Genomic DNA, 20,209 nt, shown 5'->3' on the forward strand with positions numbered 1-20,209 from the left:
ATTGTTTAAGAACCACTACCTTAGTCTCACCCCAAAGAAAATGACAGAGAAATCCAGCCATTAATTGAAGTATTGTTTTTTTCTTAAAAAAATAATTTCTTTTTAATAAAATAAATTATTTTTAACAAAACCGCATGTGACACAATTATTGGCAAGCCTAGAAGTGTTGTTGAACCAAGTGTAACTGTAGCACGTTTCCCATGAATATCTGTCTATTTTTCACTTGATCAGAGTGTGCTGGAAAATTTCAAGCAGTAGTTCATGACTGCCTGTGTCAATGGGGTAACAAAATGAGGTGACACAGAGGTCCAATTGTCTTATTGATTCATGGGAAAGATTAAAGAACACACAATTTTAATGAGGGAAAAGTGTGATCTTCATAAGTTAGAGAATGGCAAATTATATACTGTATATATATATATATATATTTGCCCACCATTTTGGAATTCAGGGCAGGTGATGCCATCTATCGGCAACAAAAATATTTTTTTTGTGAATTCTCTATGTAATAAACTTAAGTTATAGCATAATGAAAATTGCATAATTAGATCTGGACCACCCCTCTCTCTCTCTCTCTCTCTGTGTATGTATATATATATATATATATATATATATATATATATATGCACACATATACAGTACATTCACCTACATTGTTTTTTTGAGCCTTTGAAAATGTGGGGACCATGTATTAAAATGTCTGTCTTTTCTAAACATCTCATACAATATTTTTGTTAAAGCCCTCAAACTAAAGCTGAAAGTCTGAATCACATCTTGATTGCTTTGTTTCAAATCCATTGTAGTGATGTACAGTGAAAATTATGAACCAATTGTGTCACTGTCCAAATACTTATGGATCAGACTGTAAAACCCTGTTCTACCCTTATCACATCTGATTCTTTCCCTGACCTCTCACGTTGGATGGGCTCCAGCAGGCTCTATATTTAGTTTAGGGGGTCTGACTCTGGGTAGACAGATAATGCTAATTGCATGTTTTCTTATCTTGCAGGACCTTCTGAAGAGCCTTTCCATGCTGTAGAGACAATGGTTCATGTTGGACTGAGCCACTCAGAACTGACAGCTGCAGACCATAATTCTTTGAAAGATGATGGAGCAGAACCACAACAGATCTCTGTTTACACTAAGCAACAAGACACACAATTAAACTTAACTGGTAATTTAGACAAAGAAGTGAGGCCAAAATCTCTTGATGCTAAAGCAGGAGTCTTCTTTAACTTAAAAGACAAGGCTTTTGAAAGGGGTCTGTTTCCCAATATTAACGTGAAGTTAATGAGAGATTGTGTAGATGGAGACCTATCCAATATAATTGCATCTAAACATAAAGGCCTTCCTGTCTCAACTCAACAAAACTGTGGGCCCAGTGGTGGAAATGGTATTGATGAGCATCAGATCTGCACTGGAAGCACACAGCCTTCCACAAATTTTAAAATGCTTAACTTTAAGCTGAAAAGTCACACTGGGGAAGGCACTAACAGATGTAGTGAATGTGGGAAAATGTTCTGCACCACTGCCACCCTTAAAATACATAAGACAATTCACACAGGAGAAAAACCTTACGAATGTGGCGACTGTGGAAAGACTTTCAGATGGCCGGTATCGTTAAAAATACATCAGAGAACTCACACTGGAGAAAAGCCGTATGGTTGTGATCAATGTGGAAAGACTTTCAGGCATTATAACACTTTCAGGAATCATTCAAAGGTCCATGCCAGAGAAGAACCATAAGAAAGTACTGAATGCACAAAGTCTTTCAGGCCTGATATCACCTCAAAAAATTCACTGATTGAGGAAAGAATATGTGAACTAATCACACAATCGCACTAATAGGAACTGCTGTGTGTTGGGATACCTGGAGACTCCGTAACTGCTGGGAGGTTTAACTTCCAGAATGTCAGTTCCCCAGCCCAGTAGTGAGCAGTAGTTGGGCTGCTGTGTGGTAATAACCAGAACCTAAAATGGAGGCTGGGACACATAGGCTCACATAGGGTATAAGTTTGGTTTCATTCAGGAAGTGCTGTCTGTCCACTCAGGGACTTCACCAGAAGTCCTTCTAAGCAGTGGACTGTAAGGACCTTCCTAACCTTCAGGCAAGTAGCTTGGAATTAGGAGCGGAAAAGAGGCAAGAGAAGGAGTGATCTGAGCTGTCAAGGAGGACATGTCTAGTCGAGCTTACACAGGTCATCATTGTGTGGAACACATTTCATTATATCATTTTGGGTTTTTTTGTACCTAAATTGCCTCAATAAATATACTATTTATTGTACTTCTGGTCTCACCTGTTTGTTGTCTGTGGTCAAGGGATTGTTCAAGAATGCTCATTCAGTTTCAATTCACATAATAACCCATACTGTAAAACATAATCTGCCCTCTGAATGTATCGAATTTAAGTTTAGAGTCGGGGGTTAAGCTGAGGCCAATGTCAGGTGTGAAAGCAGGAATTCTATTCAGTTATGGAGTACTACAGCACACACCCACAGGTAGTCGGGTAACACAATGTATAATTGTGTGGGATATGTGAAGAAACTGAAGTATTTGGAGAAGACCCCACAAAGACACTGGGAGAACATGGAAACTCCACAGAGTCAATGACGACAAGTATGTAAGGCAGCAATGCTAACCACATGGTCACTTCCGTTTATGATCCTTCTTTTCTAAAGCCTGAATTTAGTATGAAGACACATTACTTAATATTACTATTCATTTTTATTCTCAATGTGGTGTTGTAGCTTTGAAGAAATGAGAGCATTAAATGATTAGAAGTGAATTGGTATCGTCAATGTTTAAAACTCATTGCAAATTAAAAGTTCAAAAATTAAATCAACCTGGAAGGAAGAAAATAAGCTTTCTGAACAACATTATATTTGCTATATCATTGGTGTTTATGGTACCTGTGTTGGGGCTGTATTATGTAGTAATTTATTTGTTTAACTAGCTGTGCCACCCTTCTGAAAAGGGGTGAAATCTTAAAAAAAAAAAAATCAATGTAGATGTTAGTGTTAACGTTCACAGTACACCATGCAATTCCTGTGTCTCTATTATATGCCATTTGGTATGGGATTTGTAAAAGCAGTGTTAAAGTTTGTGATGTGTGACCCGTTCTAATGACTAATGCAATGCATTCTTTTACTACAGATGTTTGTGATGTGCCATCTGTTAGAATGACAAATGCTGTGCATTTTATTACAAAAATGTTTGTGATGTGCCATCTGTTAGAATGACAAATGCTGTGCATTTTATTACAAAAATGTTTGTGATGTGCCATCTGTTAGAATGACAAATGCTGTGCATTTTATTACAAAAATGTTTGATGTGCCATCTGTTGGAATGACAAATGCTGTGCATTTTATTACAAAAATGTTCGTGATGTGCCATCTGTTGGAATGACAGACACAGTAACCGGATGGACATACAGACACTTATCCTTTGATTAAGGTGGATTATGTGTAACTCTTTAATGAATATTTTCCAATATGTCCTAAGTGACCCTTCTTTCCCCACTCTGGCCTTTGCTCTTTTTAGATACTATTAAGCTTTACACAAAAACCTGCCACAACCAGTGCTTTGAAGTACTTAAGGAACCAAACTTCCAATCACAAGTTTCCTGGTTGCGTTTCCATTCCCTATATTAGTCACTGTGTAAAAACGAGCCATCATTTACTGCTGGGCACACATTACATGATAATCATCGCAATGTTGGGCCAGATGTAAACCTCCACTAACTTGATTTCAGACAGGTCTTAAACTGTTATCTACTCAGATCATCCTGTAATGTGACATGTTACTGTCCACCTCCCTGACTTAGTCACAAACCAGTTGGAACCACCATGATTTCAAACCATAAAGATTAAGCATGGTCAGTATTCTATGACTCCAAATTCTGTAGTAGGGAGGACGCTGGGGTCCAGCGGCTGTGGGGCGTCTGTAGGTGAAGAAAGATTCATCAGTTCTCTTTTTAGCATTCACTAATCTGCTAATTTCAGGGTCATGGGGGTCTGTTCTGTCTGCATCAGCACATGGAAGGATCCAAAGACGGACACAGGATGCCAATCCATCACACTGCCCAGCAATGCACAGAATGGGCAATTAATTGAATTCAAGTCTCCACATTCAAACTCCAGCCAGATAGGGAGTGAGCAGGCACAGGACTTGAAAGCAATGCTAATGCCTGCACCATTTTGATTCAATATCTCCATACTTAGTAAACTGAAGCAGTTTTCCGCCCGTGTGAATGCTGAAAGTATTTCCACATTTTCTGCACTGTTGCAGCGTTTTTCATATGCAATGTCTCTTATGTGCTTTAAGGACAGAAATCTGTCTAAAGTTCCTTCCATGTGCACCACCTTAATGTGCCTTCTTCCCAGTATGAATTCTCTTATGTTTCATTAAGGATACAGAATAAGTGAAAGTTACTCCACATTCACTGCACTGGTACAGCTTTTCTTCTGTGTGAATATCCTTATGTTTTTTAAAAGACATAAACCAGGTAAACGTTTTTCCACATTCGGCACACTTGTACGGTTTTTCTCCGGTGTGGATCCTCCTGTGTGCCTTTAAAGAAGAGAACCTGCCGAAGGCCTTTCCACATTCATTACACTGGAATGGCTTTTCTCCTGTGTGAGATCTTTGATGTCGTCTGAGTTCTGTATTATGGTAAAAAGCCTTTTCGCACTGAGTGCACTTGTACAGTTTTTCTCCGGTGTGAATCATCTTATGTGATTTCAGGTTCCAAGCCTGGCTGAACGCCTTCCCGCATTCAGTACACTGGTAGGGCTTTTCACCCGAGTGAAGTTTCTTGTGTCTTATGAGCTTTTCGGCATAGCAAAAACTCTTTCCACATTCAGTACATGGGTGAAAACTCTTCCCCATATGAACTCTTTTATGTCTTTTAAGGTACAAAGCCAGGCTGAAAGTTTTTCCACATTCATTACACTGAAACGGTTTTTCTCCGGTGTGAATGCTGTTATGTATTTTAAGGTGTGCCGCCTGTTGGAAAGCCTTGCCACATTCACTGCACTGGTGTGGCTTTTTTGCTGGGTGGTTTTTTTGACGTTCATTAAGGGTTGCAGGTGGGATGAAAGGTTGCTTGCTTATAGGATATTGGTGCACTTTTTCTCCTGGGTGAACATCTTCACATACCTTAATGTAGCCAATCTTCCCAAATTCTGTGCTTTGGCATGGGTTGTTTTCAGTTTGCATTAATTTTAGGTTTATCATTTGAATAAAGGGCTTTCCCAAAGCAGTACCAGCTTTGCTGTTTCCCGCTTTCTGGTTTCTGTTTTGGGCATCATCTAACTTTGTGGGGGTCTCTGTGCTTTTCTCATTGACGTGCATCTCATCTAAAGCATGGGCTTGCTGCAACTCTTTTAAACACTCGGTCTTTATACGCTTCTTTCCTGTTCTCTCCATTTCCTCATGCCCACCGTTACATAAATGGTGTTCTTCAGCAGTGGGCAGAGAGCTGCTATGTTGTGTTGCACTCATGCTGAAGATGTTTTCATCTACACAGTTTGCAACAAAAACTTTCCCCTTAGTATCAGAATCTAAATCGACTTCGGAGGCCTCTTCTTTCACCCCAATTGACTCTTTTGCCTCGGTGTTCATTGATCCTCGCTCTGAATTACAGTCTGAAAACGTATCGGGTTGCTCCATGTTATTCGAAACATATTTGGGAGATCCTTCTTCATTTTCCAAAGAGGAGATGTTTGCACTGCCCATGTGGCTAAGGCCCACTTCAAGCTGCAAAGAGGCTTCGGTAGGTCCTGTGAGAAAAGACAAAAGTCTAAGAGTATCAAAAGGAAAAACAAAACAGGAAATGTATGCGGTAGCAAATCCATCCATCCTGCTGAATCCGAACACAGGGTCACGGAGCCAATCCCAGCCAACACAGGGCACAAGGCAGGAACCAATCCTGGGCAGGGTGCCAACCCACCACAGGACACACACAAACACACACTAGGGCCAATTTAGAATCGCCAATCCACCTAACCTGCATGTCATTGGACTGTGGGAGGAAACCGGAGCGCCCGGAGGAAACCCACGCAGACACGGGGAGAACATGCAAACTCCACGCAGGTAGGACCTGGGAAGCGAACCCAGGTCTCCTAACTGCGAGGCAGCAGCGCTACAACTGCGCCACCGTGCCGCCCCGGTAGCAAATCATCACCCCTAAATTATTCTGCTCATTTACATTGAGAAGTATCTCAAATACAAACCAGTCGATGAGACTCGAGATTTCAGTAAAGTACATTCCCATAAACTAATAGAAGTGGGAGTTCAGGGTGTTGTTTGTAGAAGGGTGCAAAATTGGCTTACGCACAGCAAGCAGAGGGTTATGGTGTGAGGAACCTCATCAGAATTGGGTGATGTTAAGAATGGTGTTCCACAGGGGGTCAGCTTTAAGACCGCTGCTATTTTTAATGAACACAAATGACTTGGGTAGAAGCACAAAAAAAACAGGCTGGTTAAGTTTGCAGATACCAAGCTAGGTGGATTGGCAGATGATCTACAATCTGTTGAATAATCACAGAGGGACTTGGACAGCATATAGGCTTGGGCAGATTTGTGGGAGATGTCAGTAAATGTAAATTATGACATGTAGGTAATCAAAATGTTATGTTTGTATACGCAATAGGAGGTCTAAAAATCAAAAGTATACCTTAGGACAGGGGTGTCAAACTCCAGGTCTGGAGGGCCGCAGTGGCTGCAGGTTTTCATTCTGACCTTTTTCCTAATCATTGACCAGTTTTCGCTTTTCATTAACTCCTTGTCCCTTCATTTTAATAGCTCTGTTTATAAGGATTCAATCCTCTGAATTGATTCGTTTCTTCATGAAATGGCAGCCAAACAGAAATGAGACGTGAAACGAGCCAACAGATGAGTAGCTAAACTGGGATTTCAAACTCCAATCAATCTATTAATGAGAAGCTGATTCTTGCTGTTAATTAATTAAGGCCCGTTATTTAATTGTGTGGTCTGTTGCTGCTCTCATTCTGCCACAGCAGACATTTCCAAAACTGTTGATTTTCTGTTCGTCAAAATGTTTTGGTGACCTGAGAGATCAACCTTACCGAGACCTTCACTTTTCTTTATTTTCACATATTGTGTGATGGGCACAGGTGAGCTGGTCATGTGGCAGCTCGTGTTTGTCTGCTAATTAAAAAAGAGAAAACTAAGGGGCCTTGTGGTGTTATGGGTCCACAGCTCATTGAGCGAAGGCCATTTTTAAATAATCACCGCACCCGAGGCGGCTTCGTGAGGGGGGGCGATGTTGTAGCGAGCCGCGGGGCAGTCGTCGATGTGGGCGTTTCTCACCATGTGCACAGGTGAGGAACTGCCCACATTTGTGATTGCTCCCGTGGCTAATGCTACAGCTGTGATGGCCCCTCACGTTTTAAAAAGAAGCGCGAGTCGGTGTGGAAGGGGGGAAAAAAAATGGAGAGAGAAAAAAGGAAAGGAGAGGACGGAGGTTACCGGGAGCAGGAGAGGAAGCAGGCGGTGCGTGAGTGTGGTGAGCGCGCGATCGAGCGCTCGTGGACAGCTGCGTGGAAGCTGGGTGTTAGGCCGACACCCAGGTGTTTGTGTTGATGTCACTCCCGCTGAGCGATCAGGTAGCGGAGTGACCGGGAAGGCGACTGGCCGCAGAGAGGCCATTGAAAGGCAGCGGAAGTCGGGAGACTTGGTGGTGGGAATCCCCAATGTGAGCGACCTGGCCGTTGGTGGAAACCAAGTTCTCCGGGACTGGGATGAGTGCCATACCGGAGCCAGGGATCGGGAGGTCTCCAGTCTCGTGTGTGTGTCTAGAAGAGGGCAGCTGCAAAGAGCGTCTTGCCTGCTGCTTGGCCCAAACGGGATAAGCAGGTGAGACGCTAACAGAAAATAAGCACGGAGCTTGTTTGTTGTTTTTAAGACTGCTTCCAAGAGAAGATTTTAACCTCTGGTTTTAAGGATGTGTTTTTTTCTATTTATTGGTTTTATCCCCCACGTTCTTTTATGGATTATTTGATGAAGAACTTTTGAATTGAAACTGCACTATTTATGGAACACTGTTTTTGTTGGTTTTTAAATAAAAGCACTTTTGCACTTTTTACCTTCCCCTTGCTCACTAATTTGCCTCCATTGACTAGCTCACTCGGTTACATTATCGACGGTGTTGGGTTCAAGTGCTTCCTACAGTAATGGGAGTGTGGAGCCTGAACCCAAATCGTCACAGGTCTAAGACAAGTTAATTAAAACTAAAGCAAAAGAAGTTAATTATCAGCAAAAACTGGTCACTAATGAAGAAGATGGTTAGGATGAAAACCTGCAGCCACTGGGGCCCTCCAGGCCTAGGGGTTCGACACCTGTGCCTTAGGAGTATAAGTAGACTCAACACAATCAACTGCCAGACAGTGTTCAGAAGCCACTAAGGCGGCTAATAGAATATCAGTTTATATAGCGCCCTGATGTGTGGAGCACAAGTCACAGGAGGTTCTGCTGAACCTTTATAACACACTGGTGAGGCCTCATCTGGAGTACTGGGTGCAGTTTGGGTCTCCAGGCTACAAAAAGGAAATAACAGCACTACAGAAAGGTCCAGAGAACAGCAACTAGGCTGACACCAGGGCTACAAGGGCTGAAGTGTGAGGAAAGATTAAAAGAGCTGAGCCATTAAAGTTCAAGAAAAGAAGATTAAGAGGAGACCTGACTGAAGTGTTTAAAATTAAGAAGGGAATTAGTCCAGTGGATTGAAACTGCGACTTTAAAATAAGCTCATCAAGAACACGGGGATACAGTTGGAAACTTGTTATGAGTAAATTCCACACACAGAGAGAACCACAGAGACATGGATAAAGCTACCAAGGAGCGTGTTAGACAATAGGACTTCAGGGACTTCCAGAACTAGACTTGCTGTTATTTCGGAAGAATTCAGTGGATACTGTAGACATGGCCAGTTCTTCTCTATAGATTGTTCTATTGTCGTAATATCCTTCTATATAAAAGCGGTCGGCAGTCGGGATTGTCCTTCCCGTCCCGTGAGTGCTACGCAGGCGCGGAGTTTCACAAACACTCCGTCCATTTTGCAATTCACGATGAAATTTGTAGTTTCCAGGTAAAAGATGATTTTCTACTCCAGACTGTGCGATATCTTCTTCTTCTTTCTTACTATATAAAAGCGGTCAGGATTGTCTTTCCGTCCCGTGAGTGGAAAGCGTAGCGGTATTCCGCTTATCACAGACTTACTACTTGCAGCTTGCGGTATGAAGCGGCATGATGTGAGCAGAGTTCTGGTGCTCCCATCGCTCCTTGCTTTTGTGCCATGCGCTGGAAAAATAGACAAAATTATGTCTCTGGAAATAATTAATGTTGATGGAGTACAAATGCCTCACCGCGTAGTAAATATCAGGGGGGTTCAAAAGGGCGACCTCAATATAGAAAAAAAGTTTCAATTTCATCACAAAAATAACAGAAACTACGAGTATTAAAGTAATACCGCTCAAATGCAATATAACCAAATTAATGAGTTTGTATAAAATATCAAATTGATCTACATATTGAATTGCCTTAAGAAGTGGTCAACTTAAAAGTCGGTCGCCTTAAAAGGCGGGTCAGCCTAGTATTAAACATAAAAGGTGCCAGAGTGGTTCTTCAGAGTGTTATGGTTCCCAAGAGACCCATCCACATGAAGGTTCCAGAAAGAACCATTGATTTATTTAGATCTGTAAGAGACTCCATACAATGAGTAACAGTGAATAAATAATAACAGATCGGTGAAATACCAGAAGGTAGTTGTAGTCCATGTTTTCTTAATCTGTTAATGTCCTGAAGCCTACCATACAGTAAAGAATTTGTTTTTGTAATACGTATTAATAGGATTTTCAAAGCAGAAAGATCCAACTTAATATACAAAGAACCTGTCTCAAAATAAAATGGTACTTTGTCCACTAGCAGTTTTATGAGGAACCGCACAACCTGGTAAAGAACCATATAGTGCCATTAAAGCGCCAGTATTTTGAACAGCATAGGTATAACATGATCTTATAGATTGTCATTTGTGTGCACACATCTAGCTAAGAAATGTTATGTGCTGCCATATTGTAAAAAAAGGTAGAAATGGATTCCCTTTTACTCTAAGGCATCACTTCAAGAAGGGAAATAGTCTGCTGTCACATAGAATTGATTCTTTAATCTTTATACCATAAACAAGAGAATAATGCACATCTCTGACTCCCACACTGAAATATCCCTTTATACTATTACAAATAAGAAAACAAATGAGACACCGTGGCTTTTGAATTGATCATTTCTGTTCCCACATGGCTTCTGATGCTAACCGGCTGTCCAAGCAGTCTTTTTGTTTAAAGCAAAGCCACTTTTACTAAACCTGTATCCAAGTAAGATTATATTATAATTTGTACAAAATTACGAGTTTACTACCAATATAATTGAAGCTGACGGCCATCGCATTGCAGTTTTCAAATAATTCTATACTCTGGAAAGATGGCTTCCAGACTGTCAACATCTAGAAATGGGTCTGCCTTTCCTTTTGTAAATTTACTATGACTTCTTCCATGTTGCTGCCAGGACAGGCTTAGGCCCTGACACAGCTCAGAACCGGGATAAGTGAGTTTTAGAATGTAATCATATTTATTATTTTCTTTATTCTACAAATTGGCAAAAATGTATATAAACTGCTCAAAAAAATTAAAGGAACACTTTGAAAACACATCAGATCTCAATGGGAAAAAGAAATCCTCCTGGATATCTATACTGATATAGACCGGGTAATGTGTTAGGAACGAAAGGATGCCACATCGTTTGATGGAAATGAAAATGATCAACCTACAGAGCCCTGAATTCAAAGACGCCCCAAAAATCAGAGTGAAAAAATTATGTGGCAGGCTAGTCCATTTTGCCAAAATTTAATTGCAGCAACTCAAAATTGTACGCAGCACTTTGTATGGCCCCTGTGTTCTTGTATACATGCCTGACAACATCGGTGCATGCTTCTAATGAGATGACAGATGGTGTTGTGGGGGATCTCCTCCCAGATCTGGACTAGGGCATCACTGAGCTCCTGGACAGTCTGAGGTGCAACCTGGTGGCATTTGATGGACCAAAACATAATGTCCCAGAGGTGTTCTATTGGATTTAGGTCAGGAAAGTGTGGTGGCCAGTCAATGGTATCAATTCCTTCATCCTCCAGGAACTGCCTGCATACTCTCACCACATGAGGCCAGGAATTGTCGTGCACCAGGAGCCACTGTACCAGCATAGGGTCTGTCAATGGGTCCAAAGATTTCATCCTGATACCTAATGGCAGCCAAGGTGCCTTTGTCAAGCCTGTAGCGGTCTGTGTGACCCTCCATGGATATGCCTCCCCAGACAATCATTAACCCACCACCAAACTGCTCATGCTGAAGGATGTTACAGGCAGCATAATGTTCTCCATGGCTTCTCCAGGCCCTTTCACTTCTGTCACGTGCTCAGGGTGAACCTGCTCTCATCTGTAAAAAGCACAGGGCACCAGTGGTGCATCTGCCCATTCTGGTATTCTATGGCGAATGCCAATCGAGCTGCATGCTGCTGGGCAGTGAGCTCAGTGCCCATTAGAGGACATGGGGCCCTTGGGTCACCCTCATGAAGTCTTTCTGGTTGTTTGGTCAGAGACATTCACACCAGTGGCCTGCTGGAGGTCATTTTGTAGGGCTCTGGAAGTGCTCATCCTGTTCCTCCTTGCTCAAAGGAGCAGATACTGGTCCTGCTGATGGGTTATGGACCTTCTATGGCCCTCTCCAGCTCTCCTAGAGTAACTGCTTGTCTCCTAGAATCTCCTCCATGCCCTTGAGACTGTGCATGGAGACACAGCAAACCTTCTGGCAATGACACGTATTGATGTGCCATCCTGGAGAAGTTGGACTACCTGTGCAACCTCTGTAGGGTCCAGGTATTGCCTCATGCTACCAGTAGCGACACTGACTGTAGCCAAATGCAAAACTAGTGAAGAAACAGAAAAGATGAGGAGGGAAAAATGTCAGTGGCCTCCACCTGTTAAACCATTCCTGTTTTGGGGGTCATCTCATTGTTGCCCCTCTAGTGCATCTGTTGTTAATTTCATTAACACCACAGCAGCTGAAACTGATTAACAACCCCCTCTGCTACTTAACTGACCAGATTAATATCCCATAAGTTTCATTGACTTTATGCTATACTCTGATTAAAAAGTGTTCCTTTAATTCTTTTGAGCAGTATAGTTTTACCTGTGGTGAATTACCTTAGACATAAAAGTATACTAGAATAGATTAGATACACCTTATTAATCCGGAGGGGAAATTTAGATGCATACAACAGCAGGATACAGATACGCAGAACAGATAACACAATCAATCAATCGATAAATAGATGCATACTGTGCAGAAATTTCAAAATGAACCTAAAGAGTATTGGGTGGAAGCATGGAATGGCCTGATAGCAGTGGGCAGAAAACAAGATCCCCTGACACACCTTCTTAGCACACTGTGGTGGAATAAGCCTGTGGCTAAGTGCTCCACGAGAGCGCCCCCTGGAGGAAAAGGAGGGGATTTGTTTTTCACAATGGCATCCAAAATTTGCCACAATCCTCGTTTTTCACAACAGATGCCAGTGTGTTCAGGGTTAGCCCTGTTTCTGTATGTTTTAAAACCTACAAGAGCTAAAACAAGAAACCGGAATGCGTGTGACCATTTCTGAAGGTAGAACTTTAGAATATTAAAACAATGTTGAGGAGAACATGTTATTCATCTCAACATACTCGGTGATCCTGTTTTCCAGCATTCTGACGTTTCCTAAAGTCATACTCATTACCACACCATGGTGGAGAAACTTTTCCTAACAATTGTGTGAAAATTTTCTTTAACAAATTCCCAACTGTATTCCGTTTTATTTTAAAGTAATTGCAGGACAATATATGCAAAATCCATAATATCAAACACTTCTCTGACCTATTATTAGGCACCATGGGTTGCCGTACTGATGCTTGTCCTTTGCCACACTGTTAGTCTCCTTGTTGTTGCCGACCTGGTGAATTACTTTGTTTTATGTCAATATATTAAAGAGTGCATTGTAAATACATTTATAAAATGGTTATTCTGGTATGTAAAGGTAATGTGTAGCCCATAGGCAACACCGACATATATTACATTAACTTAAACTCACCTTGATATCCAGCCAGCCGACTTGTTAAACCTGGACGGATTTCTTTCCGAATTTTAGGTACAAGTGAAATAACACAAGCTGATCTGGTCAAAGGACGATTTCTGTGTGTCCCAATGCTGTCATGTACTTCAGGCTCCCGTTTACAGTCATATGTTTCATTCGCTATGTCGTAAGCCATTTCTGGCTCCCGATTCCCAACACCAAGGTGTTCTTCACCGCGGTAATCTCCGGCTTGATCGCCGCTGCTTTCTTTGCGAAGAATCTCCTCTTTACAACACACGGATTCCCACACTGGCCGCAAGTCGCTTCTGGTTTTTTCTTGCTGAAGGTTCAAGTGGTCAGTTTCATGCTTCTCCTCGAATATTTTACAATTGAAAGTTGCAAATACTTTTTCTACAAGCCCTTCATATTCATGCATAATAAGCTCCGCCGCTGCCGTAATCGCCTTCTCTGTTATTACAGTCACGCAGTACTCAAACCTGTCTTCGTTCTTCAGGACTTTCCAATCTAGTGAATTACTTTTAAGCAGGTAAGCAGGTACCTCTCCCCTCTGCAGCTGTGCAATCTGACGCTGGACATCTTGAGAAGTTGATTTCGCTATCCTCTTAACGCTGGCAACAAGTTGCTGTCTCCGTGAACTGTGGGAATCGTCCTGATCCATGTTAAATCGCTAATCCTTTTCTGTTACTGTATGTATTTGGAATTGTGACTTTCAGAAAACAGTCACTAGCTGAACTGCCGTGCGCATATCCGACCTGTTTTTCAACGTCAGATCCGCCAGAGAAAAGAACCGTCGGTTTCCGTTCGGAGCATGCGCAAAACATGTTACGGTGTGCGCAGTGCCCGTCTTAAAAGCAACAGAATGTAATTACAGACCGCAATACTTATGAAGTCGGTCATGTAATGCTCCAGAAATCACGAAACGCCTTCAACGTCAGTCACGTTACACCTATAGTTAACATTAAGGCCCCGTTACACTGTAGATAAGATTAGAGTTGTGGGAGGGTTATCTGACTCAAAGGGAGTTTTGTGGCTGATGTTGTGGGCATTACCTGACGTATGTCATATATATTGGCGACCCATCTCCCTAACAGTGCGATCTCCGCCGACCACTCACTTTACTCTGTCTGTGATGCTTTGAGCTGCCATTGGAATTTTCTGAGAGATCGCTTGCAATGTCTCCACTTCTAACATTAGAATAATCGTTATGCTCTCGTAAAAATTGGTCGAAATTTGAGGAAAAACGCGAAGTTGCTGTCTGATTTGATGTTCGATCCACACATAAGTAATACATGTGTTTTTAATCGCATACAAATTCGAGTTTATGGTTATATAAATGCAAGCTAAGCTTTTAGTTAAGCATGCGACATATCGGTCAAACACCATACGAATCTATTATTCTGTTAGAGAATGATCTGGCTCTTATCCATCTATCCATCTGTCTATTTTCCAAACTTATCCTGAGCAGGGTCGTGGAGAGATTGGAGCCTATGCCAGAAAGCATACATTCTTAAAAATAGTTGTTCTAAAATTACACCTTACTGGGCTATGTGTTTCCTCAGAGAACCAATTCTTTTACAAAACCGTTTAATTCTGTGAAAAGTTCTTCTTTCCATATGAAGATAGTTCTTTCGGCTATGATAATGTAGACAAAACAGAAATTTTTAATGTCTAGTGGGCTACCAGCAGAATGCGAACAGATCAATGAAACCCAGTGCTTGAAGTGGGCCGGTACTCACAGGTACGAACTACTGGAACCTCTTACAGTTTCAATAGTCATCCATTTTTTTTTCTTCTTCTTCATCTTCATCTTTTCCTACTTCTATGTGGGGCCGATGTGCTTCATCAACCTTCTCCAAATAACTCAATGTCCTGCACTTCCTCTCCAGTCAAACCATGGAGTACCAGCACCTATTCTTAGTGTACTAGTGAATACCACCTATCTTCAGGAATGTTCATGGTGGGGGGACATCTCCCACTCTCTCCCGCAGTCAAGTACTTCATTTGCTGTTATTATATGGTGATGATCAAAGCTTTACCATACCGGCACCTGTTCTTAGCATGCCTGTGGATACTGCCACCTCTTTAAAAATCTTCTCAAAGGGTGAACAATTTTAACAAATGTCACTGTGTCACCATAAATAGAGTACCACTAGTACAGTAAGTTGGTTTCTTTTCAACCAGATAGATAGATAGATAGTTAGATAGATAGATAAGGCAGTATATAATAGATAGATAGATAGATAGATAGATAGATAGATAGATAGATAGATAGATAGATAGATAGATAGATCTTTATTGTCATCACCACCAATTAAACTCGAACTTAGCCTGTGGTATTGTAAGAGTCCTTTATTGGACTATCCATCCATCTATCCCACTCATCCAGGGCAGGGAACCTGGAACCTATCTGAGCAGTCACTGGGTACAAAGCAGATGCAGTACCTGGACAGATTACAGCCCATTGCTGGGTAACATCACACACACACACACACACACACACACACACATATCAGGGGCAACTTAACTATGGCAATCCACCTAACCTGCATGTCTTTGAACTGTGGGAGGAAATCCAACCTCAGGGACAGGGGGAGAACATTCAAACTGGGAGCACCCAAGGACACAAACTCCACTCTCCTTATTTTGCTAATCATTATTGTCCATTCATAGTTACTAATAGGGTCTGTTACCAATCAAAATAAAGGATCTGTCTGGAACTTTGATGTAATTGGTTCTTTTGGGAGTCAAAAATAGTTCCCTAATGGCCTTGCTCTCAAGATATCCGCTCTGGTATCTTAACTTTTAAAAGTGTAAGGTGCAAAGCAGGAATAATCCCTGGACAGGGTACCAGTCCATCGCATGGGGAACACATGTGCACACACACACACACACAAACACACACACACATGCAAACACACACATACATACAGCCCCCAGAACTCCCTCCTCCTCGTCACTTCCCACCGACCGGGGAATACCCTTGTAGACCACATGACTTCTCTCCCAGGGCAAAATTCAAATTAAATGAATTAAATAAATTAATGTTCAAATTATAATAAAAATTATGGGACACATTGGGCTTCGTGGGCCCCCTTGAGCTTCATAGGCCCCGGAGCGATGTACCAGCTGCACCCCCCTCTCCTTTTGCCTGCGCACACACTAGGGCTAATTTAGCATTGCTGTAGTGAAGCAAGTGATTTCTCAATTGTCTTACCGAGTGCTGCCACTTAGAATAGTATTCACATTACATTTTCAATTATAAGCACATATTTCCTAGGGTACCTGTTAAACAGGAGGTATTTTAGTGAGATCCTCTGTTAGAATTTAGTTATGTGGTCACATGAATCATCCGTTAGAAATTAAATAGATGGATAGCTCAGAGGAGTTGAATAAGAGAAAGGAAAGAAAGTGGTGGAGATTCTAGTGATGAGAATAAATGAAAACAGTAAAATGGCATTTAGGTGGATTTTGTGGTCATTTTCAAGGCTGCTAATAAAGATAAAGATTATGGAATGTTACTACAATTCTAAATTGGCCCTGTCATCTGCTACATGTGTGTGTGTGTGTGTGTGTGTGTGTATGCTAAAATATCTATCTATCCATCTAGGCCTGCCAACTACGCTAAAATATCTATCTATCTATCTATCTATCTATCTATCTATCTATCTATCTATCTATCTATCTATCTATCTATCTATCTATCTATCTATCTATCTATCTATCTATCTATCTATCTATCTATCTATCTATCTATTTAATCCTGCCAACTACGCTAAAATATCTATCTATCTATCTATCTATCTATCTATCTATCTATCTATCTATCTATCTATCTATCTATCTATCTATCTATCTATCTAACGCTATCAGAAGGGTTTTTGGATTAACCACAGGGTAGTTTCATTTAATCCATTTAATAAAGATGACGATTCTCCAGTAGATTGCAAGGACCTTAGTGGGAACTGTATACTTTTTGTTTGCATTTTCTAATATTAGAAAATAATTCTGAAATAATTAGTGTTCAAGAAATCTGATTTCATACCATGTTTGAAATGAAAAGGTAAGTATGAGTAAAGTTAGAGTGAGTGTAGGTTGAGAAGTGTGTATTCTATTTATTTATTTATTTTTAAACACGGGTGCACTTTGTGGATATTCTTTTAGTAACTGGGGCGATTGTAATTGTATGTTTTCTAACATCACTTTTATCTCCTTGTGATTCACATAAACAAAAGATTTTTGTAATTGATCGCAGATTCCACAAACTTTGAAACTCGGCCATAAGTTTCTTGCAAGCTTCTCCTTCATTGTTTCACATTAAATTACAATTAGTGCCGTCTCCAGTTCCTCACGTTTACTTCATAGTACTCTTCTCCATCGTCACTGTTTTCCAAAGACTCCACTGAAATCCTGACGGTAACTCTACGTCCCACAGACACGCCTATTTTGGGTGAGTGAGGTCGTTTAAAACTGGGGGTCTAAACTCCCGGAGATCGTCCAACCTGCTGGGCAGAATTGCGCAGCTTAGCTTAGTGGCAAAATACAAACGAGGAACTTCATTGTAATCGGCTTAGTATCATATCAGTTATTTTAAGTTTTAATAATATGTTATATGCGTTCACTTGTGATGGTGCCTTTTTACTGTACAACGTTAAGGTTTGACTTTAGATGTTCTTTTACGCTCCAAAATAATAACAAAAGAAATATATATTGCTGTTTTCGATCCTCTGGCTTAAGTCGAAACAACTCACACTTCAGAAGCTGGTGCTACATGTACCCTGCTATGTGTCACTTTGTGTAAGGGTGGCAGTATTAACTCCTGTTGGAGCAGCACACGCGAACGTGTGGCTAATGGCAGCTGTGATTTCACTTTTTCAATTGTACTGACTACCAAAAGTACCTCTTCGTAGTCGGCAGGATTCGAACCTGCGCGGGGAAACCCCAATGGATTTCAAGTCCATCGCCTTAACCACTCGGCCACGACTACTTGGTGAGTAACACCTTAGAAAAGAAGAGTGACATTCTTCATTTGGGGCAGTTCCATGACGTGATAATGGGTGGTTCTGAAATTGCATTATGATGTCGCTTCATTCCTATTATGTTTTCATGGTCTCCAGGTAACTAAAACCTGAAAAACAATATCGTAATCCAACGTAAATCCTATGTTTGCAAAGAAAATTGACATAATCGTTATTCAAGAACATTTTGGCGATATCTATCTCTCTCTCTATCTATCTAGTGTGGTGAGTCTTGATTTCTGCTGCTAGATTTCGGATGGTAGGGTCAGAATTTACCATCAACCATATGAAAGTGTAGAGCCATGTGATGGTGTGCGGGATATTTCCTTGGCACTAATTTGGGCCCTTAATACCAATTGAACATCGTTAAAATGCCACAGTCTACTATTGTCGCTGACCATGGCCATCCTTTTATGACTGGAGTGAACCCATCTTTTGAAGGCTACTTCCAGCAGGATAACGTGCCACGTCACAAAGCTCAAATCATTTTAATCTGGTTTCTTGAACATGACAATGAGTTCATTGGACTCAAATGCCCTCCATAATCACCAGATCTCGACCCAAAAGAATGCCTTTGTGGTGTGGTGGATCAGGAGATTTGCATCCTGGATGTGCAGCCGTCAAATCTACGAGAATGCAGACCAAAATCCCCGAGGAATGTTTCCAGCACCTTTTCGAATCTATGCCATGATGGATTACGGCAGTTCTGAAGGAAAAAGGAGGTCCAACCCGGTACTTGCAAGGTGAAACCTAATAAAGTGACCGGTGAGTGTCTGTATATATATTGTTTCTTCTTTTTTTCAGCATAAATTGTGCGGGGTGGAAGAGGCAATTAGGCATTCTCCCGAATCAAAACAATTGTTGAAAAGTGTTTAACTTGGAGACAACTTCATAGAACACATTACTTTAAACATCAACACCACATACATACGATACATGACATTCGTCACAATACGTTGAAAGTTCATACGCACCATAAACATTTCAGATTTTTTGTTTTACATTCGATTCATTCAGGTGATGTACTGTGTTATAAGTAAAGTTCCCGTAGTCGGCAGGATTCGAACCTGCGCGGGGAGACCCCAATGGATTTCTAGTCCATCGCCTTAACCACTCGGCCACGACTACTTGGTGACTTACACTTATGAATTTGTTTGTTTTTTAGTCTTTATTTTGTTATTTTAAATGGTCAAGTTATTTATGTACATTATAAGTTTTCTGAAGAATTACAATTGGAGTAACGAAACTATATTCATTTTGATATTAATATTTAACAAACAAGATGATGTTGTAACGCTTGTTGAGGCATCATTTCTACCATTCGATTGTATCATGGAAGAAGCACGTTATAATCAGTTTATTAGCAGATTTCAGTTTCATTTAATCTCAGAAACTATTTTTACATCTTATTTAGTTACTCACGGTTACATTCTCTCAGCCCTGTCTGCATGAACGACGTAGCAAAACACTGAGGGAGAACCAAAACTGATTATGTACTCCATCGGGTAAACACAACGAGAAAGCGCGGAATACGGAAAGTCTTTAAATGAGTTTCGCAAGAGGCTGCACACTTCTGTTAAATGCCACATTCACTCTTTTATTTATAAATGTATAATAATAATAATAATAATAATAATAATAATAATAATATATATTTTTTATAAATATTGTAAATTTTATATAACGTTAAGATCTTCGTTTGTTTTTAGATTACTGTCTAAGTTATAATTGCTTTTTTTTACTTAAATGTATAAAATATAAATACATAATAATAATAATAATAATAATAATAATAATAACCATAACGTCATTCGTTTAGGGTGCGCAACCTTTGCATAGCCTTTTAATAGGCCATCAACACAATCTTGAATGCCATCAATGCGGGGAAAAGCTATGATTCTTAAAAAAAAATAAATAAATAAATAAATCATAATTTTTATAAAAATTTTAAATTGTATATAACGTTAATATCTTTATTTTTTCAGTTTACTGTCGAAGTT

The 20,209-nt window shown here is 40.6% G+C and overlaps 2 protein-coding genes and 2 non-coding genes across 4 annotated transcripts in view; 1 reads left to right on the top strand and 3 right to left on the bottom strand.

Moving 5' to 3' along the window:
- Positions 1 to 1,783, top strand: part of LOC120536806 (zinc finger protein 283-like) — a 4,493-nt gene extending 2,710 nt beyond the window's left edge. The window contains exon 2 of the mRNA XM_039765302.1: positions 1,010 to 1,783. Within this exon, the coding sequence (XP_039621236.1) occupies positions 1,010 to 1,746 (737 nt within the window). The 3' untranslated portion in view covers positions 1,747 to 1,783. The remainder of the gene's footprint in view (positions 1 to 1,009) is intronic.
- The window catches only part of LOC120536392, a 53,347-nt gene extending 39,351 nt beyond the window's left edge, over positions 1 to 13,996 (bottom strand). Inside the window, exons 1-3 of the mRNA XM_039764715.1 lie at positions 13,192 to 13,996; positions 4,366 to 5,780; positions 1,871 to 1,971 (exon numbers count right to left, since the gene is read on the bottom strand). Of these exons, the coding sequence (XP_039620649.1) occupies positions 1,871 to 1,971; positions 4,366 to 5,780; positions 13,192 to 13,852 (2,177 nt within the window). The 5' untranslated portion in view covers positions 13,853 to 13,996. The remainder of the gene's footprint in view (positions 1 to 1,870; positions 1,972 to 4,365; positions 5,781 to 13,191) is intronic.
- A 4,100-nt stretch (positions 13,997 to 18,096) lies between these two features.
- On the bottom strand, positions 18,097 to 18,178 carry trnas-uga. Its single transcript has one exon. It is a non-coding gene; the product is annotated as a tRNA-Ser (tRNA).
- A 1,077-nt stretch (positions 18,179 to 19,255) lies between these two features.
- trnas-aga lies at positions 19,256 to 19,337 on the bottom strand. Its single transcript has one exon. It is a non-coding gene; the product is annotated as a tRNA-Ser (tRNA).
- Positions 19,338 to 20,209: the final 872 nt, after the last annotated feature.

Source organism: Polypterus senegalus, chromosome 10, assembly GCF_016835505.1.
Source record: "Polypterus senegalus isolate Bchr_013 chromosome 10, ASM1683550v1, whole genome shotgun sequence".
NCBI classification, from domain to species: Eukaryota; Metazoa; Chordata; class Cladistia; order Polypteriformes; family Polypteridae; genus Polypterus; species Polypterus senegalus.